General features: G+C 35.8%; 3 protein-coding genes across 6 annotated transcripts; all 3 read left to right on the forward strand.

Annotated features, from left to right (window-relative positions):
* Positions 1-3,745: 3,745 nt before the first annotated feature.
* Positions 3,746-9,784, forward strand: MHK (Protein kinase superfamily protein). Its single transcript, XM_021958551.2, has 18 exons — positions 3,746-3,997; positions 4,689-5,025; positions 5,121-5,199; positions 5,499-5,567; positions 5,695-5,784; positions 5,946-6,084; positions 6,181-6,283; positions 6,487-6,539; positions 6,729-6,795; positions 7,137-7,248; positions 7,327-7,392; positions 7,480-7,548; positions 7,653-7,710; positions 7,798-7,902; positions 8,604-8,638; positions 8,755-8,800; positions 9,190-9,265; positions 9,463-9,784. Exons 2-18 carry the CDS (start codon positions 5,018-5,020, stop codon positions 9,590-9,592), a joined length of 1,305 nt encoding a protein of 434 aa, XP_021814243.1. The 5' UTR covers positions 3,746-3,997; positions 4,689-5,017; the 3' UTR covers positions 9,593-9,784.
* Positions 9,785-11,429: 1,645 nt separating this feature from the next.
* LOC110757022 (myb-like protein X) lies at positions 11,430-16,907 on the forward strand. Of its 4 annotated transcripts, XM_021958535.2 has the most exons (7): positions 11,430-11,604; positions 12,007-12,198; positions 12,285-12,452; positions 12,641-12,827; positions 14,458-15,574; positions 15,920-16,554; positions 16,647-16,907. In XM_021958535.2, exons 4-6 carry the CDS (start codon positions 12,750-12,752, stop codon positions 16,402-16,404), a joined length of 1,680 nt encoding a protein of 559 aa, XP_021814227.1. In that variant the 5' UTR covers positions 11,430-11,604; positions 12,007-12,198; positions 12,285-12,452; positions 12,641-12,749; the 3' UTR covers positions 16,405-16,554; positions 16,647-16,907. The 4 variants fall into 4 exon arrangements, with proteins under 4 accessions (XP_021814227.1, XP_021814225.1, XP_021814228.1 ...); XM_021958533.2 differs by having other exon boundaries at positions 12,285-12,827; XM_021958534.2 differs by lacking the exon at positions 11,430-11,604 and adding an exon at positions 11,630-11,858 and having other exon boundaries at positions 12,285-12,827.
* A 690-nt stretch (positions 16,908-17,597) lies between these two features.
* Positions 17,598-20,762, forward strand: LOC110757023 (uncharacterized). The gene is made up of 9 exons (XM_021958537.2): positions 17,598-17,754; positions 17,833-17,893; positions 18,102-18,323; positions 18,407-18,588; positions 18,703-18,877; positions 18,970-19,181; positions 19,315-19,440; positions 19,527-19,618; positions 20,105-20,762. Exons 1-9 carry the CDS (start codon positions 17,721-17,723, stop codon positions 20,648-20,650), a joined length of 1,650 nt encoding a protein of 549 aa, XP_021814229.1. The 5' UTR covers positions 17,598-17,720; the 3' UTR covers positions 20,651-20,762.
* Positions 20,763-20,940: the final 178 nt, after the last annotated feature.

A 20,940-nucleotide genomic window follows, 5' to 3' on the forward strand; every position in this document is an offset into this window, starting at 1 on the left:
TATTAGCTCTGTCCTCGTGATTATGGAAATTGCAAATTTCCTGATTGTAATGTTTTTATTAATGTGAACATGGAGATAGACTTTCAATTTGTTCAACATTATCCCAAAAGAATCTAGAATATAATATTTTCAAGGTTTTTTATCACAAATGGTCCTTCAGGTTTGTGAAATTATCACCTTTCGTCCCTAAGGTTTTTTTGTGACACTAATAGTCCTTAACGTTACCCTCCACACATCAAAATGGTCCTTGTAGTTAACTTCCGTCAAATTTTCTGTTAAATTGATGATGTGGCATATATGCGGAGCCCACACATCCAATGGTATAGAAAATAAAATATAAAATATATTTAAAATATTTTAAAACTTAAAATCCATATAAAAAATTTAAAAAGAAAATTAAGTCTTTTTATAAAGGCTTTTTATCACCAAACGTCCTTGACGTTTACGAAACTATCAGATTGCATCCTTAAAGTTTTTTTGTATCACTCATGGTCCCTAACGTTAATATGAGTGCTCTTAAATAGTCCCTCTGTCAAAAAAACAATTAAATCCAAGGATATAATCGTCAAATCAATCAAAAATTATAAAAAATATATATTTTATTTCCTTCCTCTCTCTTTCTTTCTTCTTCTTCTTTCTCTCCGCCAGATATCTATTCTTCTTCTTTCTTCTCTCTCCCAGAGTTCACTCTTCTCTCTCTCTCTCCCGCTTTTTGGCATGAATAATGAATGCATCCATCTCCTTTTTCTCAAAAAATCCCCAGTGCAAGCCCATTCTGCATAAATGGGGTTTAACCATTTCTTCCAAAACTGCCCCTTTTTCCTCTGACTCACAAGCACTCTGTCTTCTACAGTGCAGCCCCTCTCTTCCTCTCATTTCTTGTCTCTCAAACTTTGTCTTCTTAGGCCATGACAAAGGTTTTGAAAACCTGTCTCTCTCATTCGCTCTTTGGTCTGCCTTCTCGGAGCTCCACTCAGTGCAAGAGAGGGTGCTGAGTTTCTGCAATTTTCTTTGCAAAGTATCCGAGAAAGAGGAGGAGAGCTTGCTGAAAATATTCACACAAGTCGAAAGGATTCATATTGTGAACACCTTTTTCATGCATTTGTTGAATTTTTTTGCGTTTCAATGTTAAAATATAATGGGTTGTTAACCCCGATTTAAATGATTGATGGGTTTTGAAAATCTGTATAAAATATTTCTTGGTCTGGGTGGAATAAGTACTGCATTTGTGTTTTGATATTCTGAATGCATCATTGAAGCAACCATTGATTTTCTTAGATAGCATTTTGTAATAGTTGACCGCTGCTAGGAAAGAAGAAAAAGGAGAGAGTGATAGAGGATAGGGGAAAAAAAGAGAAATAGAGAGAGAAGAGATAAGGAATCTGGCGGAGAGAAAGAAGAAGAAAAATGAAAGAGAAAATGGAAGGAAAAACAAATATATACATATATATATATATATATATATATATATATATATATATATATATTTATAGGCTTATTATCACAAAAGGTCCCTAAGGTTTACGAAACTATCAGATTGCATCCTTAATGTTTTTTTGTGTCACTTATGGTCCTCAAGGTTAGTATGTGTGATCACAAATGGTCCTTGCCGTTAGGTTCCGTCAAAAACTCCGTTAGTTTGCTGACGTGGCATATATACATATCACAAAACATCCCTGAGGTTAACACATCTATCACAAATGGTCCCTGCAAATTTTTTAAATTTTTTAATTTAAAATTCATAAAATTTTGTTTTTGTTTTTTATAATATTTAAAAATATATATTGTATTTTAAATACATATGATACTATATTTTTGAAGATGAGGGCTCCACATATATGCCACACCAACAAACTAATGAAGTTTTTTTTTTTAAATAATCTAAAATTCAAAAAATTTAAAAATGAAAAAACCATTTATATAAGGATTTTAACCTTGAGGACCATTTATAAACCCTAAACCCTTGATTTTTTTCATTTTTAAATTTTATGAATTTTAAATTAATTTTTAAAAACTCCATTAGTTTGTTGATGTGACATATATGTGGAGCCCACATCTAAAATAATATAGTGTTATGTGTATTTAAAATACAATGTATATTTTAAAATAATTTAAAATTCATAAGATTTAAAAAAGAAAACCAAAATTTTATGAATTTTAAATTTAAAAAATTAAAAAAATTTGCAAGGACCATTTGTGATAGATGTGTAAACCTCAGGGATGTTTTGTGATATATATATATATATATATATATGCCACATCAGCAAACTAACGGAGTTTTTGACGGAACCTAACGGCAGGGACCATTTGTGATTACACATACTAACCTTGAGGACCACCAATGACACAAAAAAACATTAAGGATGCAATCTGATAGTTTCCTAAACCTTAGGGACCTTTTGTGATAATAAGCCTATATTTATAATTTTGGATTGATTTGACGATTATATCCCTAGATTTAACAGTTTTTTTGACAAGGGGACTATTTAAGAGCACCTATATTAACGTTAGGGACCATGAGTGATACAAAAAAACTTTAAGGATGCAATCTGATAGTTTCGCAAACGTCAGGGACGTTTTGTGATAAAAAGCCTTTTATAAATAAAAGAACATTAAAACTAAAAAACTAATAATCTTGCAGCCATCCCCTCATCGCAGACCCACTCATCGAGCACCTTAAGCCAAGGAATTCCATGAGCTCCCAAGTGTTCAAGAAGGAAATGGCCTCTCCATTAGCGGATTTTGAAGCCAAAGAGTTGAACTTTAACTTGGTGATGAGAACTAAAGCCAAGGAATTGCAGGGCATTGTACAGGAGGTTGAGCCAAACAAACAAGCATTGATTGAAGAATATGACAGAGAGATGAAATCCAATGAGCAGAAACTTGGTTCGATTCAGAAATTAGTGCTGGAGTACTCGAATGCATTTGAATCGAAAATAAAATATTTTAATTTGCTTGAGAGTGGGTCTGCGATGGGGGGAGGGGCGCTGGGAAAGGGAGAACGCAGAGGATGGCTGCAGGTTTTTTAGTTTTTTTATTTATAAAAAGACTTAATTTTCTTTTTAAATTTTTTATATGGATTTTAAGTTTTAAAATATTTTAAATATATTTTATATTTTATTTTCTATACCATTGGATGTGTGGGCTCCGCATATATGCCACATCATCAATTTAACAGAAAATTTGACTGAAGTTAACTACAAGGACCATTTTGATGTGTGGAGGGTAACGTTAAGGACCATTAGTGTCACAAAAAAACCTTAGGGACGAAAGGTGATAATTTCACAAACCTGAAGGACCATTTGTGATAAAAAGCCTATTTTCAATTTACTTCTTTAAATGGTCTTTTCTATCTAAAAAAGATTCTTTAAAATGAGTTTTTTTGTTTTTGGAGTCAATTAAAATGAGTTTTAGTATTTATAAAAAAATCTTTAAGGTTAAGAACAATTCAAATAAAAAGAGGGGGAGGATAAATCTAAAAAATATAATTTTAATTCTATTTATATAAATAAATTGATGAGTCCAGCTGTAAAAAGAACAGACATATGGCTATATTTGAATGGAAAATGTACATGCTGACATGGTACCACAGTGTCATTGTATAATTTCTCGAGGTAAAGACCCACAACAATTTTGGGGCAATTGCGCGGGACCACCTCCCTTCCCCACCACGAGTAAACCAAGCATTTTCTATTTTTAATTTTTAATGATCTAAACGAACCGATAAAATCATTACAAACAAATATTTAATATATTTCGTATTTTTTTAATAATTTGCTTGGTTTCTTCTTCTTTGCTTCTTTTGCGGAATCCTTCTCCCTCTCATGGCTTCACCAGCAATCCAAATTTTCTCTCTTTCTGAAGCTTCCCTTCCTCTCAAACGAAGATTCTCTCTCTAAAATTTTCTTTCTTGGTTTCTCCAAGAAAAATCTTTGTGCATTGCTGATCTATATCCTGCTCGTAAAGTTTCTCTGGTTGTCTCAATTTAGCATCAATTGTGAGTTCAGTCTCATTCATTTTTCTTTTTGTTATTTCTATAATTTTCTGAATTTCAGGCTTTTGTGTTTGATTGTTTTTTTAGCTGTTTTCAGATTGAAATACCACTTGAGGTTCTCATTTTAGGCTGTGGTTGGTTCTTAAGAAATGAAAGAATAAAAGAAGAAAGAAAATGAAACAAAATAGAATTCTGGGTCCTAGTCTTTGTTGCTTTAGCTCCCAAGTGTGTAGTCGAACCAGGCTTAAATGAGTGGAGATGATTGTTGTGCCGTAAACAAATACTTTATATTTATAACTGATATTCTAAAGTTTGATTCTTTTTAGAGTATTTGAATTACTTTTCTAATTGAGTATATATTTTCATGGTTAGGACTTGGATTGATGGGAGGGGATATAGCTCTAATAGATTTGTCATTTTCAAAAAATGCTTGGTTTGATCTTTGAACAAAGTAGGATGGGGCAGGGCATCAAAATTTTGAATTGCAAACAACGAAGGGAAAAAGATTTAGTCTTGCAAGCCTAACGAAATTATTGGGTTCGAATTTCTTTCTGTCTGCTTCTTTTGTGGTGACCATACAAGAAAACAGTGACCAGTTGTTGCTATTAAAAGACATGATCTTTGCTTCATGTTGAATGGTTGAATTTGTTAAGAGTTGAAAATTAATTTTGTTTTTCTTTACCATCTACTGCAGCTCAACAGCCCCATTTTTTTTATATGAGGGTATAAGTGAAGCAGATGTAAAGAAAATGGATTAAAACTCTTCGGCTAAGTTTAATGCTTGGTCTCTGGAGTTCACGTGGAGGGTTGCAAAATGTTGATAGATTTCTTGGTGATTGTGAACCGCTCCTACAATGACAAGTTGATTCTTGACTATGCCAAATGCTTGATGCTAGACGTAAGCACTATACCATATCTAGAAGCCAATGACCAAAACTGTGTTGACAGCATAGACACCTCTTCTTGGAGGCTGTTTAAATTCCACTGAAAGATTGTCGATTATAATCTGTTACAATTTAAATAATGGAAAGGTTAGTTGCTTTCAAATGCATTGAATTGTCTAAAATCAAAAGGTTCACACTTTTTTATTCTTATAGTTTGTTGCTATCTGAATTCTTTTTTCCAGATATAAAATTTTGGAGGAGCTTGGTGATGGCACTTGTGGTAGTGTATATAAGGCTCGTGATTGGAGAACAAATGAGATTGTATGCTTCTCCTTACAAAAGAAATTAATCTTTCTCATAATATATATATTCGATTTTTACCTCTCAACTTGTTTAGTTTTGCAACAAATTGTGAACTTTTGGATCAGATACTTTTGATGATTCTTATTATTGGGTGGAGTTGATAACAGCATTTTAAAGAAATATTGAGGCAGAAGATGAAATTAAGATTAAGTGTTATTTCTAGTTTTGTAATAAGAGTGAATTAGTTAGGAGTGTAGGGTAGGGCAATTTTACATAAACATAACCATTCTAGTTTTATTCTATTTTTCTGACCTCAGGTTGCAGTCAAAAAGATGAAGAGGAAGTTCTTTTTCTGGGAGGAATACTGGAGATTACGAGAGATTAAGGTATCTCCCATGGAAATTTTAATGGTTCAATATTGTTGAATATGAGCTTTCACATTTTTCAGATTGCTAAATCAAATAGATAAGTCCTTCTCATTGTTTTGATTGATAAGTCAAATGCTTTGCCCAGGTACTTCGTAAATTAAATCACCCCAATATCATAAAGTTGAAGGAGGTTGTCAGGGAAAACAATGAGGTGTTCCTCATTTTTGAGTACATGGTGAGAGACCTTTTGCCTTCTCATTGATATGTGGTTTATTTATTTTTATTGTATATCTCATGCAAAATGATATCACTCTTATTTGAAAGTTGATGAACCCCAGTTGATCAAATTTATCTCATCATGTAATATGTGTTTGATTCCAAAGTTCATGTTTCCAGAACTATAATCTATACCAAATAATGAAAGAACAAAGAAGACCCTTTTCAGAGGATGAGATTCGTAGCTTTATGTCTCAATTGCTGCATGGACTTAATCACCTCCATAGAATTGGATATTTTCACCGAGATCTAAAACCGGGTATAACATATTATCAGTGTTGTGTTTTCATGCATCTCTATAGTTTGAAATATTTTATCTAAAGAAATTAACAGCAAGACCATTTTTCCCCCTTAGAGAATTTGCTGGTGACAAATGACATTCTTAAAATTGCCGACTTCGGATTGGCTAGAGAAGTATCATCAGTTCCTCCTTATACCGAATATGTTTCCACACGCTGGTGAGTGTATCATATTCAATCACAGTATCTTATTTTGTGCATCTGTGAGTGTATGGTAGTTGGGGAAGGGGCATTACTATTAAATCGTGTTATCTTATTGTGTGCATGCACGTGTCTGCGTGAATGTCTCCGAGTGTGTTGCACAGGCAGGGCTATGCATATTGATTATCTTTTACATTTTATGGCGTTTGTGGGCATCCTAGGTATCGAGCACCAGAAGTCCTGTTACAGTCCAAATTATACACTCCTGCAGTTGGTAAGCACGATCTTTATTGGTTCTTTATTGTACTCCTGTTCATTATGAAAAGTTTTAAGAATATTTGAGGTTTTTATTGGTGTTGCCATATCTATGATTAGGCTGCATGAGATTTTCCTATATCAAGCTTGAGATTTATTATCTCTATGTTCTTCTTCAAGTGGTGATTAACAAATGAATAATAAACAGACATGTGGGCAGCTGGCGCAATCCTAGCTGAGCTTTTCAATTTGTCCCCTATTTTCCCTGGTGAAAGGTGATTATATCATCCTGCATTTATTGTTTTTGGTCTTGGTGAGAAAAATGTGTGTAAAAAATTATTCTTTTGCACTTCCCTCTAATTAAGTCCATTTATTACTGCCTGTCCTGGTGTGCTTTATTTCTTTGACATTTTGACTGTGCATTGAGCTGGGTCAAACGAGGAAGAATTTGTTTGTATTTTTAACTGGTATTTTACTTTTGGAACATGTCCAGTATTTTTGAGTCATATACCTCGTTAGTTTGAGATTTAATGAAACATATGATGTGACTCAAAATAAGAAAAACGTGGGAGAACTTCTTATTTACATCTTACAAAACGAGTTCTTCAATGGACAGTGAGATAGACCAATTGTTCAAGATATGCTGTGTGCTTGGTACTCCAGACTTGAATATCTTCGCTGAAGGGACAAATGCCTCTCGATTATATGGCATTATTAATTATGAAAAGGCAAGCTTTTGCATGGACCTGTTTACTGCAATTTTCATATTGCTTGGCTTTAACTCACTGTATCATTCTTTTGGATAGATCTTGCCTGCAAACCTCTCTGATATCATTCCAAACGCAAGCCCAGAAGCTATTGATTTAATCCAAGTGAGTTGTTTGTACAATTTTCTTCCATTAGTAATTCCTGGGAAAATTTGTTTAATGCATATATTTTTTTTTCTTCACTGTCTGCAGCAACTATGTTCATGGGATCCATCAAGGAGGCCAGCTGCAGATGAATCATTACAACATCCCTTTTTCCATGTAACATAGTCTTCTTCTCATCCTCTCTGCTTTTCTTTTATTTATATTTATATTTAATTTGCAATCTTATAAATTCGATCATCTTACTAACATAAGATCGATAGGTTGGCTGGGTTCCTCGTTCACTCCGTGATCCACTTGACCTGAAGCTAAGTATCATGGGTAAGGTTTCCCATTCCCCTTTTTTCTTGTGTACCTACCTCCCTTATTAGTGTCCATTATTAATCATTCTCCTGCATTATTTCACAGGAGCAAAGCCAACGCTTGAGTTGAAATTATCAGACTTTGGTGCTGAACCTGAGGACTGCTTTCTTGGCTTGACGCTGGCTGTGAAGCCCAGTGTTCCAGAATTCGGTAAATATCGTTGTTCCTCCTGTGTTAGTAGCCCAGTGAATTGGTTATTTTAGGCATGGACAGGGATGGCAATGGGAAAACTAAAACAATTATGACACAAAATTTTGGTTTAATTGCAATTTGTGCCTTGCATGCTTTGGGCACATTCCTAAGCCAAGTCTTCTGTTTTAGCTTTTTTCTCATCCATTTAGGTTCAGCAGGGTAGCATTCTTGGCCCAGAACCTGCTTCATTTCATGCTCTAGGCATTGGCACTATTCGACCACTCAAAGTTTAAGATATTTTAGGATTTTGCTTAGCAAGTCCGGATGGACTGTTGAAATGAAAGAATTTCAACACCTCGTAGCACATTATTTTGCTTGATTCACATAAAACATTTGAAGTGAATTTTGTTTCCCATGCATCATTATTTTTTTATTTTTAGGATATGGGATTTCAAGTTTAAATGTCATCATTTGTGTTAGACCGGAGATGCTTCCATTTTTCTCCTCTGTATTTCATAACTAGAGTATTGATTATTCCTCTAAATTCAGCAGAATTGATTTCCCATCGCATTTCAAGGATTTATTTGAGAAGTTATAATCTTTGGAAAATCTAGACTTTCCCCCCTTTTTTGTAGATTCTTTCTATTTTTCAGTTTCTTTCATGTGTAAATTTTTTTTGGAGGAATATATTCATCTTATTATGTAATTGTTGCCTGCAGATGTGGTTCATGATGTATCGCAGCATATAAAAGAGGTGAGTGAATGGGCTTCTTTTCTAGAGATGCTTTTGTTTTGTGGCATCTTGTAGCATTAGATCCTTAATGCTAGATAATTTACTGTAGTATGAATTTTGTTAATTTCATTATGCAGGATTCTTTATTTTGCTCTGGTTTGGAAGATCATTCACGACGATCTGGTAATTCTTTGCATCTTTCTCCAATATCATCCTTTCAGATTAGTGGGCCTACCTTAATTAGGAAGAGAAATATGTTAATGGTTACTTGTACACTTGTGCAAGCAAAATTTCTGGCAAGTTGTTCTGAAGAAAACTTCTTTTCTTCTCCTTCTAAAGCCTCCAATTATTTGGATAGTTTGCTCAAATGCCAGGGAAAATTCAGAATCTCTTTACTTGGTTACTGATTATTTTTCCCTTTTTACTGCAAATGAATCTAACCATAAGAAGAAGATGGTTATGTGGATCAAATTTAACATTTTTCTTCGGGAAGATGGAAGAAAAAACTATTTGCCTTCTCTTCTTAGCTTCATTTTTCTTGAAATTGATGTACTGTTGTGACTGTTCTCCAGTTTTTTGGTCTCTAATGCCTCCTGATCAAGGTGGAATCTGTGCCCCAGTAGAGCCTTCCTTTTCTTTATCATTCAGGTCAGTTCATGTGCCGATATATAGACTATACTTATCTGCTCTGTGCTTGTGTAATTTACCTATGGACGAAACAAAAGAAAAATGTGACAGACCAAGAAGCTATGGCTGATACAATTGTTGTCTTGTGGTCGAAAAGTTTTTTTTTCATATGAACATTACTAACATGATATGTACTCATCTCCACCCCTTTCTGGCAGTTCAATTCAACATCCATCAGTCAGAGTTCCACAATCAGCTGGTTTATCCATCCCATCGTTGCAGCCTAACATCTTAGATGGTCCATTGTTGGCCATGTCTTCTTCCTTCCCACAAAGCCATTGCCTCTGAATGAATCGAGTTAATAAACTCGTCTCTCACCGAATAATGCGAGGCTGTAATTTATTACATCTGTTAATACAAAGTTTTACTGAAAGCTCATATAGTCTGTCACTGTACCATGAAATGAACATGTAGAGTATTAAAAATATTTCTCTCTGATTCTTTAATATTGAAAAGTCAATCTTCAATATATTTTCGAAACACATGCATTCCCCTAATCCCATGTGCTTGTTTTTCTGGTTTGTTGAATTTATTGGAATTTTTACTCAAGTATCGGTGTCTCGAACAGTTGTGATGTGAAAATTTTGATGATTAGCATAAAATACTCTCGAGAATCCGAAGAGAGGGTTGCATTCTGTAAAGGTTTCAGGCAGCAACATAGAAAAAGGAAAAAAGCCACTCAACCCAATATGCAGCTATACTCTGCAAGCTTGCCCCCACTGAGTTCTCTGCTTCAAACCCTTGACAAACTTTTGCAACTTACCTGATTTTGTGCCCCAAAACATGCTTGGTTAGTGATGTTCAACATCAAGTAGTCTGTGTTGATTCTCGTGCCTTGACCCATACGACAGTTGACGATTGAGAATATTTACACCCACAAAAAAAACTATCTTCAATGACAGCTTTTAAAGGGGTGAAAATAACAGGAAAAAAAACGTGTGCACCAATTTGTTAAGGAACAATTATCATTTGACAAAATCTGTGCATAACTGAAACTCAATCAGTTTTTGCAAATAAATCTTTCCACTTTTAATGGGGACAAATGAATGATTCCTTCTTTTATTAACATGTAACAAGAGATTCAAATTTGAAACATATTAGGGTGCAACCAATTAAGTAACGTGTAACTGACCACCACATTAAAACCGACTTGATAAGCAACAAAAAAGATTGTATTTTTATATGATGCAATATCTTAACATTATGCTACCTACTTTCAATTCAAGAGCAAGCAAGCTCTTGCCTTACTTGCCTCCAATTTTTGATAGCCGTAAATCTCACAAATTCACAAACTTCTCTTGCCATGTTCATTGTTCAGTGTCAGTTCTTCAGTTTTCAATCGTTTTGTTTCTGTTGGTATTTTATATGTGCCATGTTTAAGTGGACACGCACTGAGATTGCGACAGGCGATGACGATGAGATGTGATGATAAAAGCAAAACAAGACAAGTGACGCTGCCGAATTGCTTCACATAAAGATTGCAAATGGGCGGCAAGCACACGTGGTCTTGTTGTGGAAGAAGCAAATGCATCATATCAAACATTTGATACCTTTGGCCACAAAAACACATTTATTACCTCAAACTCAAAGAAAAAACTCAAGAATTTTTTGGTGTGAGTGAAGGTTGTCCTTACAAGTTGTTATTAATTTATTCATGTTATAAAACGTGAATTTATTTATCATATTATATTTTAAAATATTTCTCCCGTCATAGACATATCAATTATATCGTTCACTAATATTATAACGCATAACAGACTTGTGTGATTACCAATAAAGTACTTTTTTTATTTGACCAACGAGATCTAATTCAGTAAAAAAGGGTCTTGCAGAACAGTAGTCTTAAGTTCGAACCTTTAAGACACCATAGTAGTGTGTGTGCGAAATTCCTTCCTTATTTAATTTAGACTATGACTTATATTATATATATATATATATATAAAAAGGTTTTCTTTTTTAAACTCAAACATATAGTAGAAAAAGGGTAAGTTAATTTTACCAAACCATATTTTACCATTTATCTCTCATGTTCATTGTGATATGTCTGGCGTCTGGATTCTTCTTTTTATTTGACACGTATATCCATTCCTCTTTTATAAATACCCCATTGCCCCTATGGCCCTTCCCTCTATTTTCTCTTCCCTTTTAAGGGGATTTGAGAGGACTGAGAACATTCGGAGAAAGAGAGAGAGAAAACCCTCTTCCCTCAGAATAACCCCGCATCAAACAATTTGAAGATCTGAAATTGCTTACATACACAAAACCCATTTACAAATACACACTCATACAAAGATAGAGAGGTAGACACACATGCATATTTACATACACATAGCTAGATTGGACAGAGAAAGAGAGAGAGAAAAAGAGAGAGTTTGATATATCCCTCTTTTCTTTTCTCTCTCTCTTTTTGGAATGAGATCTTCATATTCTTCTTCATGTACAATGTCTACTTTGCAAAAACCAAAAGTTCTTCTCTTTGTTATATCTTCCCTCCCGTGAAATTTTTCTTCTTTTTTCTCTCTGGAACCATCAAAATCAAAACCCTCAATCCCAAGTATGCAACTTAATTTGTTTTCGTGGGATTCTAATGGTTTAGTTTAATTTTATGGGTTTTCATGTATTTTGGGATTGAAATTTTTGGAATTAGCCTTTATTTGCAACTGGGTTTTGTGTCTGACATATTCTTCTGGTGATTTTTCTAGGGTTTGGCAAAATCGTCACTGGAAGAAACCCGAATTGTGATTTTTATAGTATTGGGGGTCATTGTAAGAAGATTCACTGTTGTAAATAGAAAGCGAAGCTTGGAATCACCCGGCTTCCATTTAAAATCTGCCATTCGCGTTGAGGATTATCTGTGTTCCATTTAAAATTTCACGGATTCTTTCGTTTTCAAGGTTGTGGTCTGTGTTGCATTTGTTGTATGAATTTTTGGCCTTATAGTCAGGACATGCTCCTGATGTTGGTTTTTGCTGATGAGCAGGTGATCATTCTCTATTGGCCTAGTAAGAAAGACAGAGGATCAGATTGCTGCAGAACTTCTAAATTTGTTGACAAATCGGTTGCTTGGTCATAAGCGTGATTGAATGCTATCTTATCTGGATATATAGAGATGAACTAATACAGAGTTTGGTATAGTGGAGTAGTTCATGTGAGCCTTTGGATACTTTTTAGTTTTTGTGTCAGATTTTCATAAATTGTGCAATCCTAGAAGTAACACTGTGATAAGAAGAGATCTTGCATATTGGTTATCATCAGTTTTGGCTTTGGGTTGATTTTAGTAGATCATGGAGTGATTTTTAAGCTGGAAATGAGTTTGGGGTCATGGTGCATGGACAGGAGCATTGTTTCTGCTCTGTTCCTGTGTTGGAACAACAGTACTGGAAACTAGGAGAAGCATTTCTGCTGGTGGACGGATCCCACTTTTCCATTTCAAGGACTGCGTGCAATGTCTCGCTGCTTTCCATTTCCTCCTCCAGGATATGAAAAGAAAGTTGGAATCAGTGATATAGACTTACTTGCAAAGGTCTACATATTTTCCTTTTTATCATTGCAGAATTGATTTACATTCGTTTCTCATGAGTTCTTGTGTGTTAATCCCTGCATTTTTATATGCATGTGTTGGATTTTCATCAGTTGCTTCCTTGTCATTTTAACTTTTGGAGGCTGTGCTACGGGGCCATGAAACTTATATCTATGTAGGTTTTAACTGATGAAGTCATGGGGTACTCTTAGGAGGAAGATTATGAGGGGCGGGCACATTAAATTTGCAACTGTCTTGAATGACAAGATTGTCGGAGAGACTAGTTTTGACCGCATCATGAAATATATTCAATCTACCCTAGAACGTTAAAAGTCTTATGATACACATCCTATGTAGGTTAATGCAACCTAGCAGAAAAAATATGATTTTTCCATGAGAAAGTCCTTGGATACCAAGATTCATGCCATAATAGGCATATATAGGTTTCATGACATATGTGAAAAAGGTGAGAGCAATTGGTTGCTATCTGACTTTTAACTCAAGTGATTATCATTGTGTGGGATTAGTTTTGTTACATGCACCTCTCACGTAAGGTGGCCCAACTCTATTGAATTTCCCTCCCAGTGCATGAGTAACCATTTTTTTGTTAGTAAAACGTCTATCCTCTTTTCTTGGTCCTATATAATGTGTAAATTTCTTTTGTTTAGCATGAAACGTTTTAGGTATGGGATTAGTGTCTGGAACATTTTGCATACACAAGCACCCATCTGGCATGTATGATAAAATGGGAGGGGTTGCTTCATAATAACTTTGATGGGATACTTTCTTAATCTGCTCTCGCATAAAAACGATTCTTATTGCCTTGGTTGAACATGTCATATTAGCTTAGACCCTAGGTTCCTTTAAAGAATTTTTAACACCTGTATAGTGTGATGGGTGGAGTGCACCCTGGAAGGACATTGAATTCTTGTTTGGTAAACTGTGTCTCATCTTTGTTTTGTTAAAGTTCTGTAACAGTGTTCAAGAAGTGTCAAATTCTCTGAATGTGATAATATCATTATTTTGATATTACAAATTGGCATATCGTGTCTGCTGTCTCATTTTTTTTTATTTTAAATTTTGTATTCACACTTCATCGTCATCATCATTTGTGTAGTGTTCATTATACATGAAGCAAAATAATAGGAACTGAGAAAAATAGAAAGTAAAGGTGTCTCTTAATTTGTTTAAAATGTTTTCTCAGCTATTTTTTTTGTGTTAACATTATTATATTTATGTCTATCAAAGCAAAAGAAGAGGAACTAAAAAACATAAAGGAAAAAAAAGGGGATACTGTTTCACAACTGCTGTACTCTTTTGTGATTTTAAAAACTTGTGAAGGGCTAAACAGGGACTGTTGTTCTGAATAGCTCTTCAAAAAAGGAACTAGGCAAGATCTCATAGCATTGTGTGAGGGTGTAGCAACTTGACCCTAAGCATTGAGCTTGAGGGACAAGTACTCTGACCAGCACACCACCCTTAGTAGTGTTTTGCATCTTGTGTCTCTCACTCTTTGTTTTCAGGAGGATTTTGTACTAACATGTGCTTGTTTTTATTGTTTTCTTTTAAGTTTCTATGAATTATTTCGCATTTTTACTAAATACACTGCCCCTCGTGGGGTTATTATTTTTAGGAGAAGCACAAGGAGAAAAAGCATAAAAAGGATAAGAAGGATAAGAAGGACAAAGAGAAAAGAGACGGTAAAGAGAAAAAGGACAAAGACAGAAGTAAAGAAAAACATGGTGAAAGGAAAGACAGAAAAGAAAAGCACAAAGACAAGAAGGAAAGGGGTGGGGATAATGGGATTACTTGGGCATCAGAAGAGAAGAGAATTGAAGGGCAGCCAGAGTCTTATAATGGACAGAATCATGTTCCCAACGGATTCCATAATGTTGACATCAAGGATTATAAATATGTGCAGGAATTGGATCGGAGATATAGGAATGATGACAGAGCAACTGGGAGTCAGGTGGTTCAGAAGATTTTGGTTGCTGATCAAAGATCTTTGTTGTCAAATCAGTCTAGAGAAAAAGAGAGAATTAAGGATAAGAAAGAAGTTGATAGGACTGTCAATGCACAAAGAAACCATGTCGAGGGAAAAACTGTTCAAAATGTCCCGAGCATTGACCAAAGAAGACTTGAAGGCATTACTAAGCCAATTGAGAAGCAACTGGAAGTCTATAGGAATGGTGAAAGAGCAACAGGAAGTCCGGTTGTTCAGAAGATTATGGTTTCTGATCAAAAACCTTTGTTGCCAACTCAGTCCAGAGAAAAAGAGAGACTTAAGGATAAGAAAGAAGATGATAGGACTGCCAATGCACAAAGAAACCATGTCGAGGGAAAATGTTCAGCGGAGGCATTTTTTGAAAACTTCCCTAGCATTGAGCAAAGAAGACTTGAAGGCATTGCTAAGCCACTTGAGAAGGATGTTGAGAAGCAGATGGAGGGAAGAGATCGCAAGAAAAACACAGATAATGACAGTAAAGGTCATAAACCCAAGGAGAGAGATAAAGAGAAGAAAGTTAAATCGAAGGATAAGGACAGGGATAAGAAGAAAGAGAAGAAGGAGAAGGTGAAGGAGATAAGCAAACCATCCGATGAACAGCCTAAACTAGAAGGAAATGGCAAGGAATCCCTAGATGCTTTCAGTAATAAAGCATTAAACCTTTTACAGATGAATAGCAAGAACTCTGCTGCTGGGGGAATTCTTGGCAAACGCAAGGAACTTGAGATGAATGGATATTTACACGGTGAGTCGTTTCCTATTTTGCAAAAACAATGACACTGAGGGATTCTAGTTTCCATTCAGTGAGTGGAAACACATATAGATGTGTCTTTCCGGATGGTAATAGAGGCATATGTTACTTATAGATGTTCCAGCTCCTAAACCCTCATTGTTATATAGCCTGCATGTTTTTTTAATCTCCAAATACTTTTTCTGCCAAAACCTTGAGCTACTGATTGAATAACAGTTTTCTTGCTATTATAATTTTTATAGACATACTTACCGAGAAAAGAAATTTATATGCATCTGTTTTAGTTGAGATTGAGGGATACAATCTTATCTGTACCTTATTCTTTAAACTTTATTCCAGAAAATGGATTTCTGCCTCATAAGTTGCCAAGATCTGTTTCTTCTCACCCAGTAGTAGAAAATGGGAGGAAATCAGAACCAAGCCAAACTGTTCTCCAGTTTTTATCAGAGGGACAGGGGGCAGCCAGCAATTGTAAAGCGGATATCAAGGAACACAGAATTAATGGTTTGAGAGGGCCTGAACAACTCAATGCATTCTCAACAAAGCCATCATCTTCTCGTGTTAAAGTTAATGAGAATGGTGGAGCATCTGCAAAACCACCACATCCTGATTCCAAGTATCTGAATGAGATACTTTCCATTCCCAAGATGGCGGATGAGTCCAATCTTGACGATCAGGAATGGCTGCTCAGCTGCAATGGTTCAGGGTCAAAGAAACCCAAAGTGGGATCCCCTGAGATTGAAAGGACTCCCCAAGTGTGGGCAGAAGCTATGCAAATAGAGTCTCTGGATGTTTATGCTCTGCCATATGTCATCCCATACTGATATTGAGTAGGTTTGACTTCCTTTTATGATCCCCTAAGTGTCTGCATCTGCGAACCCAAAGTAGCATTAATGAGAAGAAACCATCCTCTGGGTTTTGAGGCCTAGTCTGCTACTGCATCTTTTTCTGATATCTGCCTTAGATTTGTTCAGGTATGATTGTTCTAACTTTCTTGTCTTGCATCTGATTTACATAGGATCAGATCATTATGTACACTAACTGCTTTGTGGTGCATCTTTTTCAGGGCTTTGTTATGCAAGCAGGGTTTTTTGTGCCTCATCAGCAGATACATTTCCCATGGCTGGTGAAGAGGGAGGGATAAGTTTAGTTGAATGTTCTGAGATTAATAGGTATAGATTTTTTGTTAGGTTAGAAACTTAGGTTTGAAACATATACCACCAAAAGGAGAACCACATAGCCATTGTGGCCCTTGTGGTACCAAATTTTTTCTTACATTTTACTGAGACATAATGAAAATTGGGGACAATCCACATAATTTTTTTTATATTAGTTTGCTTATCATTTGTCTCCTTCGAACTTCTTGGTGGCATTTGGTTATTTATAAATATACACACACAAAAATAAAGATGTTTTAATTTTATCCTTAGTTTACTGTTGACCGTGGAACTGATCACCAACAAGGAAAAGAATGCCCCTAGCATAAATTTATCTGTTGGAATATATGCTTAAACGGAGATTTTAACCATTGAAAATTTGAAAAAAAAACAAAAAAAAAAACTACTTCAAATCTGTAAATTTTTTGCTTAAATGGTCATTGACTTTTTTTTAATTTTTAAAATAATTGTATTTGAATATTTCTTCATATTTCCTTCTGGTGTTATGCAAAAATAAATAAATAAAAACAAAAACATGCCCAACTCAAGAGATGGGTTATTTCCCATTCCTCACTTCCCCAGAATATTTTAACCAAAGAAGCAGCAATATGTTTTCTTGATACGATATTGGAGGATTTTCTTTGTAATTCCCCTTAGTTTTTCAAAATTAATAATAATAATTTCCTTGACAAATATTAATTCTGAAAGAAAAGAAATTGAGAATATTATTATATTTAGCTTGTACCCAATCGGCATCCAAATACCATGACATATGGCAGCAGCTTGCGTATGATCTTTTCGCGTGGCTTGCACGCCGTCTCCGTCAACCTGGTTTCTTAACTATCAATCCTTCCTAAGTGTTATTCTATTTTTCGACCAAAAAAAGAAAGAAAAAACATTAATCTAATTCTTGCTCTCTCTCTCTCTCTCTCTCTCTCTCTCTCTCTCACTGTGTGAAGGCTGCAAGAGCAAAGCGAGCTGACATGGGTGGCGATATAACAACTCCTCCTGGCAGTGGTAAACTCTCTGATCACCCATTTTTCTCTTAACTCTCTGATCACCCAATTCATGAGCTACATTGGGTTCAATATGCAGATACAGGGGAAGACTTTTCGCTGGAGCAAGATTCTTCTCAGCTCTCATCTCCACTTCTCAGGTAGCTCATGAATTCTCATAAATTCCATTCAGTTTATGATCAAATTTGGTTCTGGATTATGTGCCTTGTGCCGATATTGCTAGAACCCATGTTTCAATTTCTTATTTGTAGCATTCAATCACAAAAACGCAAGTTTTGTTTGTTGAAAATTTTATGCTGTTTGAGAAAGTTTGAAACTTTAAAGTGGTTCTGGTTTTCAATGGAGCAGAAATGATTTGAGCATGAATGTCAAGGATGCTGCAGTGGGTACACTAAATGGATCGGTGCTTGGAGAACTTGACAGTGTGGATTCTCGATTTTCTTCGGCTTCTTTGGATTTTGAAGTCAAACAAAAGAGGAGTGAAAGTGTTTATAGAGAAATTTTGCTGAGTAATGATGGACTGCGGATTCGGATCAAAGGTTTGGAAGAAGCCAAGATTAAAGTATTGAGGTATTAATTCAAGTTAATATTTATGTGATGGCTAGAATGGTAGTATGGTTGCTTGAAGTGATGTGTCCTCTTGAATTTTACAGCTACACTCCTGGTGCATGGATTGAAAGTGTAGGTGCTGTGAAATTGAGGGACTATGATGTGCCAAAGACGACAACTGTTTTATTGGTTGGTCCAAAAGGATCTGGAAAGAGTAGTCTTGTAAATAGAATATCAAAGGTGTTTGAAGATGACAAGTTTGCATCAGAAAGAGCCCAAGTATCATGTATGGCTGCAGTTGTGACTTGTGAATAATAAAATATGCTAATTTGCTGTATTATGGGATGAACATAAGTTATTTGTGTTCTACAGCTTCACATGTGTTGTTATCTTGTGCCAGATAATTCATCTGTTGGAGATGGAACCTTTTTCCTCCAGGAATATATGATACCGAGATGTTCCACTTCTTTCTGCCTCTATGATACCCGTAGTTTGTCTGATGATTCACATGAAAACATAAAACTACTGCAGCATTGGATGAAAAATGGTGTTCGTCATGGGGAGCTTGTTATAAGGTCTGAATTTCTAATTCATCACATCCCTCTCATTTTGGGTTTAGGAATTTGTCCACTTTCATTCACGTCAATTTATCTCAATGGACTCTCAGGGATTCAGACAGCCAAAGTTTGAGGACCATGATGATGTGCAAAGCTCGTGATGATGGTTATCTGTCCAGTGAGATCAGGAAGGTTAATTTTGTCATATTTGTTGTTAATGGCCTTTCAGTTCTGAAATCAATAGAAAGTGATGAAGATGCAGAGACACGATACACCCAAATGATTGCTTCAGCTTTCAACTGCCCATACCTGGCATTTAAAGGTATCGAATTTTAATGACTCAATCTTTTCTTTAATATTTCATTGATTCGATTTTATAGGGTAAGAGGGAAGGGAAGTGGTGGAAACTTGAAGTTTTAAGGTTTTTAGTCTCTGCATCTCCATTTTGTTTCCAGATGATAAACCCCTAGTTGTTGTCACGCATGGTGATCTACTTTCACCTGTTCAACGTGCTCATGTTCGTGTCCATTTGGGAGAACTACTGGGTATTCCTCCTGCAACTCAAGTTTTTGACATCCCAGGTAACCCTTAAAGTTATCACCCTCTCCGGTATGGTCTTCATACTAATTAATTATACAAAACTAAATTTAACTCTTTGTGCTAGCAGAAAGCAGTGATCCAGTAACTGAGTTGGCAATAGTTGACATGTTACGCTATTCGCTTGAGCGTGCTGAGAAAAATCTTCCCCATAAAAGAAAGGTATTTTTTTTACAAGCAGTGATATATATTATTTTGCTTTCTTTTTCTTTTTCCTTAAAAACTTTTTGTGCTAAAGGATGACATATAATGAGTGGCCTGAATGTGATAACTTCAACTATGTACCACTTTGAAATTTCATTTTTTATTTACAAATCAGAATCAGTGCTAGAACTTCCTGATTAACATGCAACAGTCAGCTTTTGGAGCCTGAAAATACAAATCAGAATCAGTGCTAGAACTTCCTGATTAACACAACAGTCAGCTTTTGGAGCCTAAATATTTTCTAATATGCACACCCACCAAATCTCGTATCTCAGCATGGCTCTAAATGATCCTTCAAATTCATGCATCGCTCAATAATAAATTTGTTCAACCCCCTACCAGAAAAGAACTGTTCAGCGGAATTGGCCAGTCTGTTTGCTATGCTATTGTCCAAGTACTTTAAATGGCTTTGTAGGTTTGCTGATTTTTATCAATTACATGCAGGTTCCTACTATGTCACTGTTACCAGGTTTGCTCCTGTTAGTAATCCTTGGAATTGCCATCAATATATGGTGTATGAATTATCAAGCGTGTATTCAGCATGGCCCTTTCCCTTCATCCCAAGTGGACATTCGGCATTGCCCTTCGCCTCAAATGAATCTTCAGCAGGGCCATGGTTCTTCTCCCCAAGCGCATGTTCAGCATGGCCCTTCGCCTGAAGTACATATTCAGCATGGCCCTCCGCCCCCTTCCCCCCAAGCACATATTCAGCATGGTCCTCCGCCTCTAGCGCATATTCAGCATGACACTTTGTCCGAAGAGCATTTATACCATGGCCCCTTGCCCAAAGCAGAACTTCACAACATTAGGACAAAAGCTCAGAAAAGTAGGGAAAAACCTGGCCATGGCCCTACGCCCCAAGCAGAACTTCAGGAACATAGGACAGAACCTGATGTTTGGATAGATTGGAGAGAAATCCGACACTTGTGGTTAGACCATGATGTTTGGATAGATTGGAGTAAAATCCGACACTTGTGGTTAGGCGACTAAGTTGGTTTGTTTTCATCTCTTATGATTCACACTCTTGTAGAGTATAAACTCACGTGGTTACCGGTTGGAATGCATATATGTCGCTAAATGCTGATGTTTATATTGTTTTGTATATGCATGTGAATCTTTTTTTTTTTTTTTGGTCTGAACCATGAGGTGATCCTGGATGGACCCCAACTATGGGTAGCACCTTTAAGCCTTAACCACAACCCAGACTAATCCCCACTCACACCGGGTCGGCCCGTAAGGGGTAAAGTGTATGTGAATCTCTTTCACCTCAAGCAATCTCT

Source organism: Prunus avium, chromosome 8, assembly GCF_965620075.1.
Source record: "Prunus avium chromosome 8, drPruAviu1.hap1.1, whole genome shotgun sequence".
Taxonomy (NCBI): Eukaryota; Viridiplantae; Streptophyta; class Magnoliopsida; order Rosales; family Rosaceae; genus Prunus; species Prunus avium.

Bases quoted from the DNA above. Each gene is read 5' to 3' on its own strand.
- MHK (XM_021958551.2), top strand. The intron at 6,796-7,136 runs GTGATTATATCA...TTCAATGGACAG, and splicing joins CCTATTTTCCCTGGTGAAAG to TGAGATAGACCAATTGTTCA. The intron at 7,393-7,479 runs GTGAGTTGTTTG...CACTGTCTGCAG, and splicing joins AAGCTATTGATTTAATCCAA to CAACTATGTTCATGGGATCC.
- LOC110757022 (XM_021958533.2), top strand. From the start codon at position 12,750: ATGTCTCGCTGCTTTCCATTTCCTCCTCCAGGATATGAAAAGAAAGTT. The intron at 12,828-14,457 runs GTCTACATATTT...TATTATTTTTAG, and splicing joins ATATAGACTTACTTGCAAAG to GAGAAGCACAAGGAGAAAAA. The intron at 15,575-15,919 runs GTGAGTCGTTTC...ACTTTATTCCAG, and splicing joins GATGAATGGATATTTACACG to AAAATGGATTTCTGCCTCAT.
- LOC110757023 (XM_021958537.2), top strand. From the start codon at position 17,721: ATGGGTGGCGATATAACAACTCCTCCTGGCAGTG. The intron at 18,589-18,702 runs GTATGGCTGCAG...ATCTTGTGCCAG, and splicing joins AGAAAGAGCCCAAGTATCAT to ATAATTCATCTGTTGGAGAT. The intron at 18,878-18,969 runs GTCTGAATTTCT...ATGGACTCTCAG, and splicing joins CATGGGGAGCTTGTTATAAG to GGATTCAGACAGCCAAAGTT.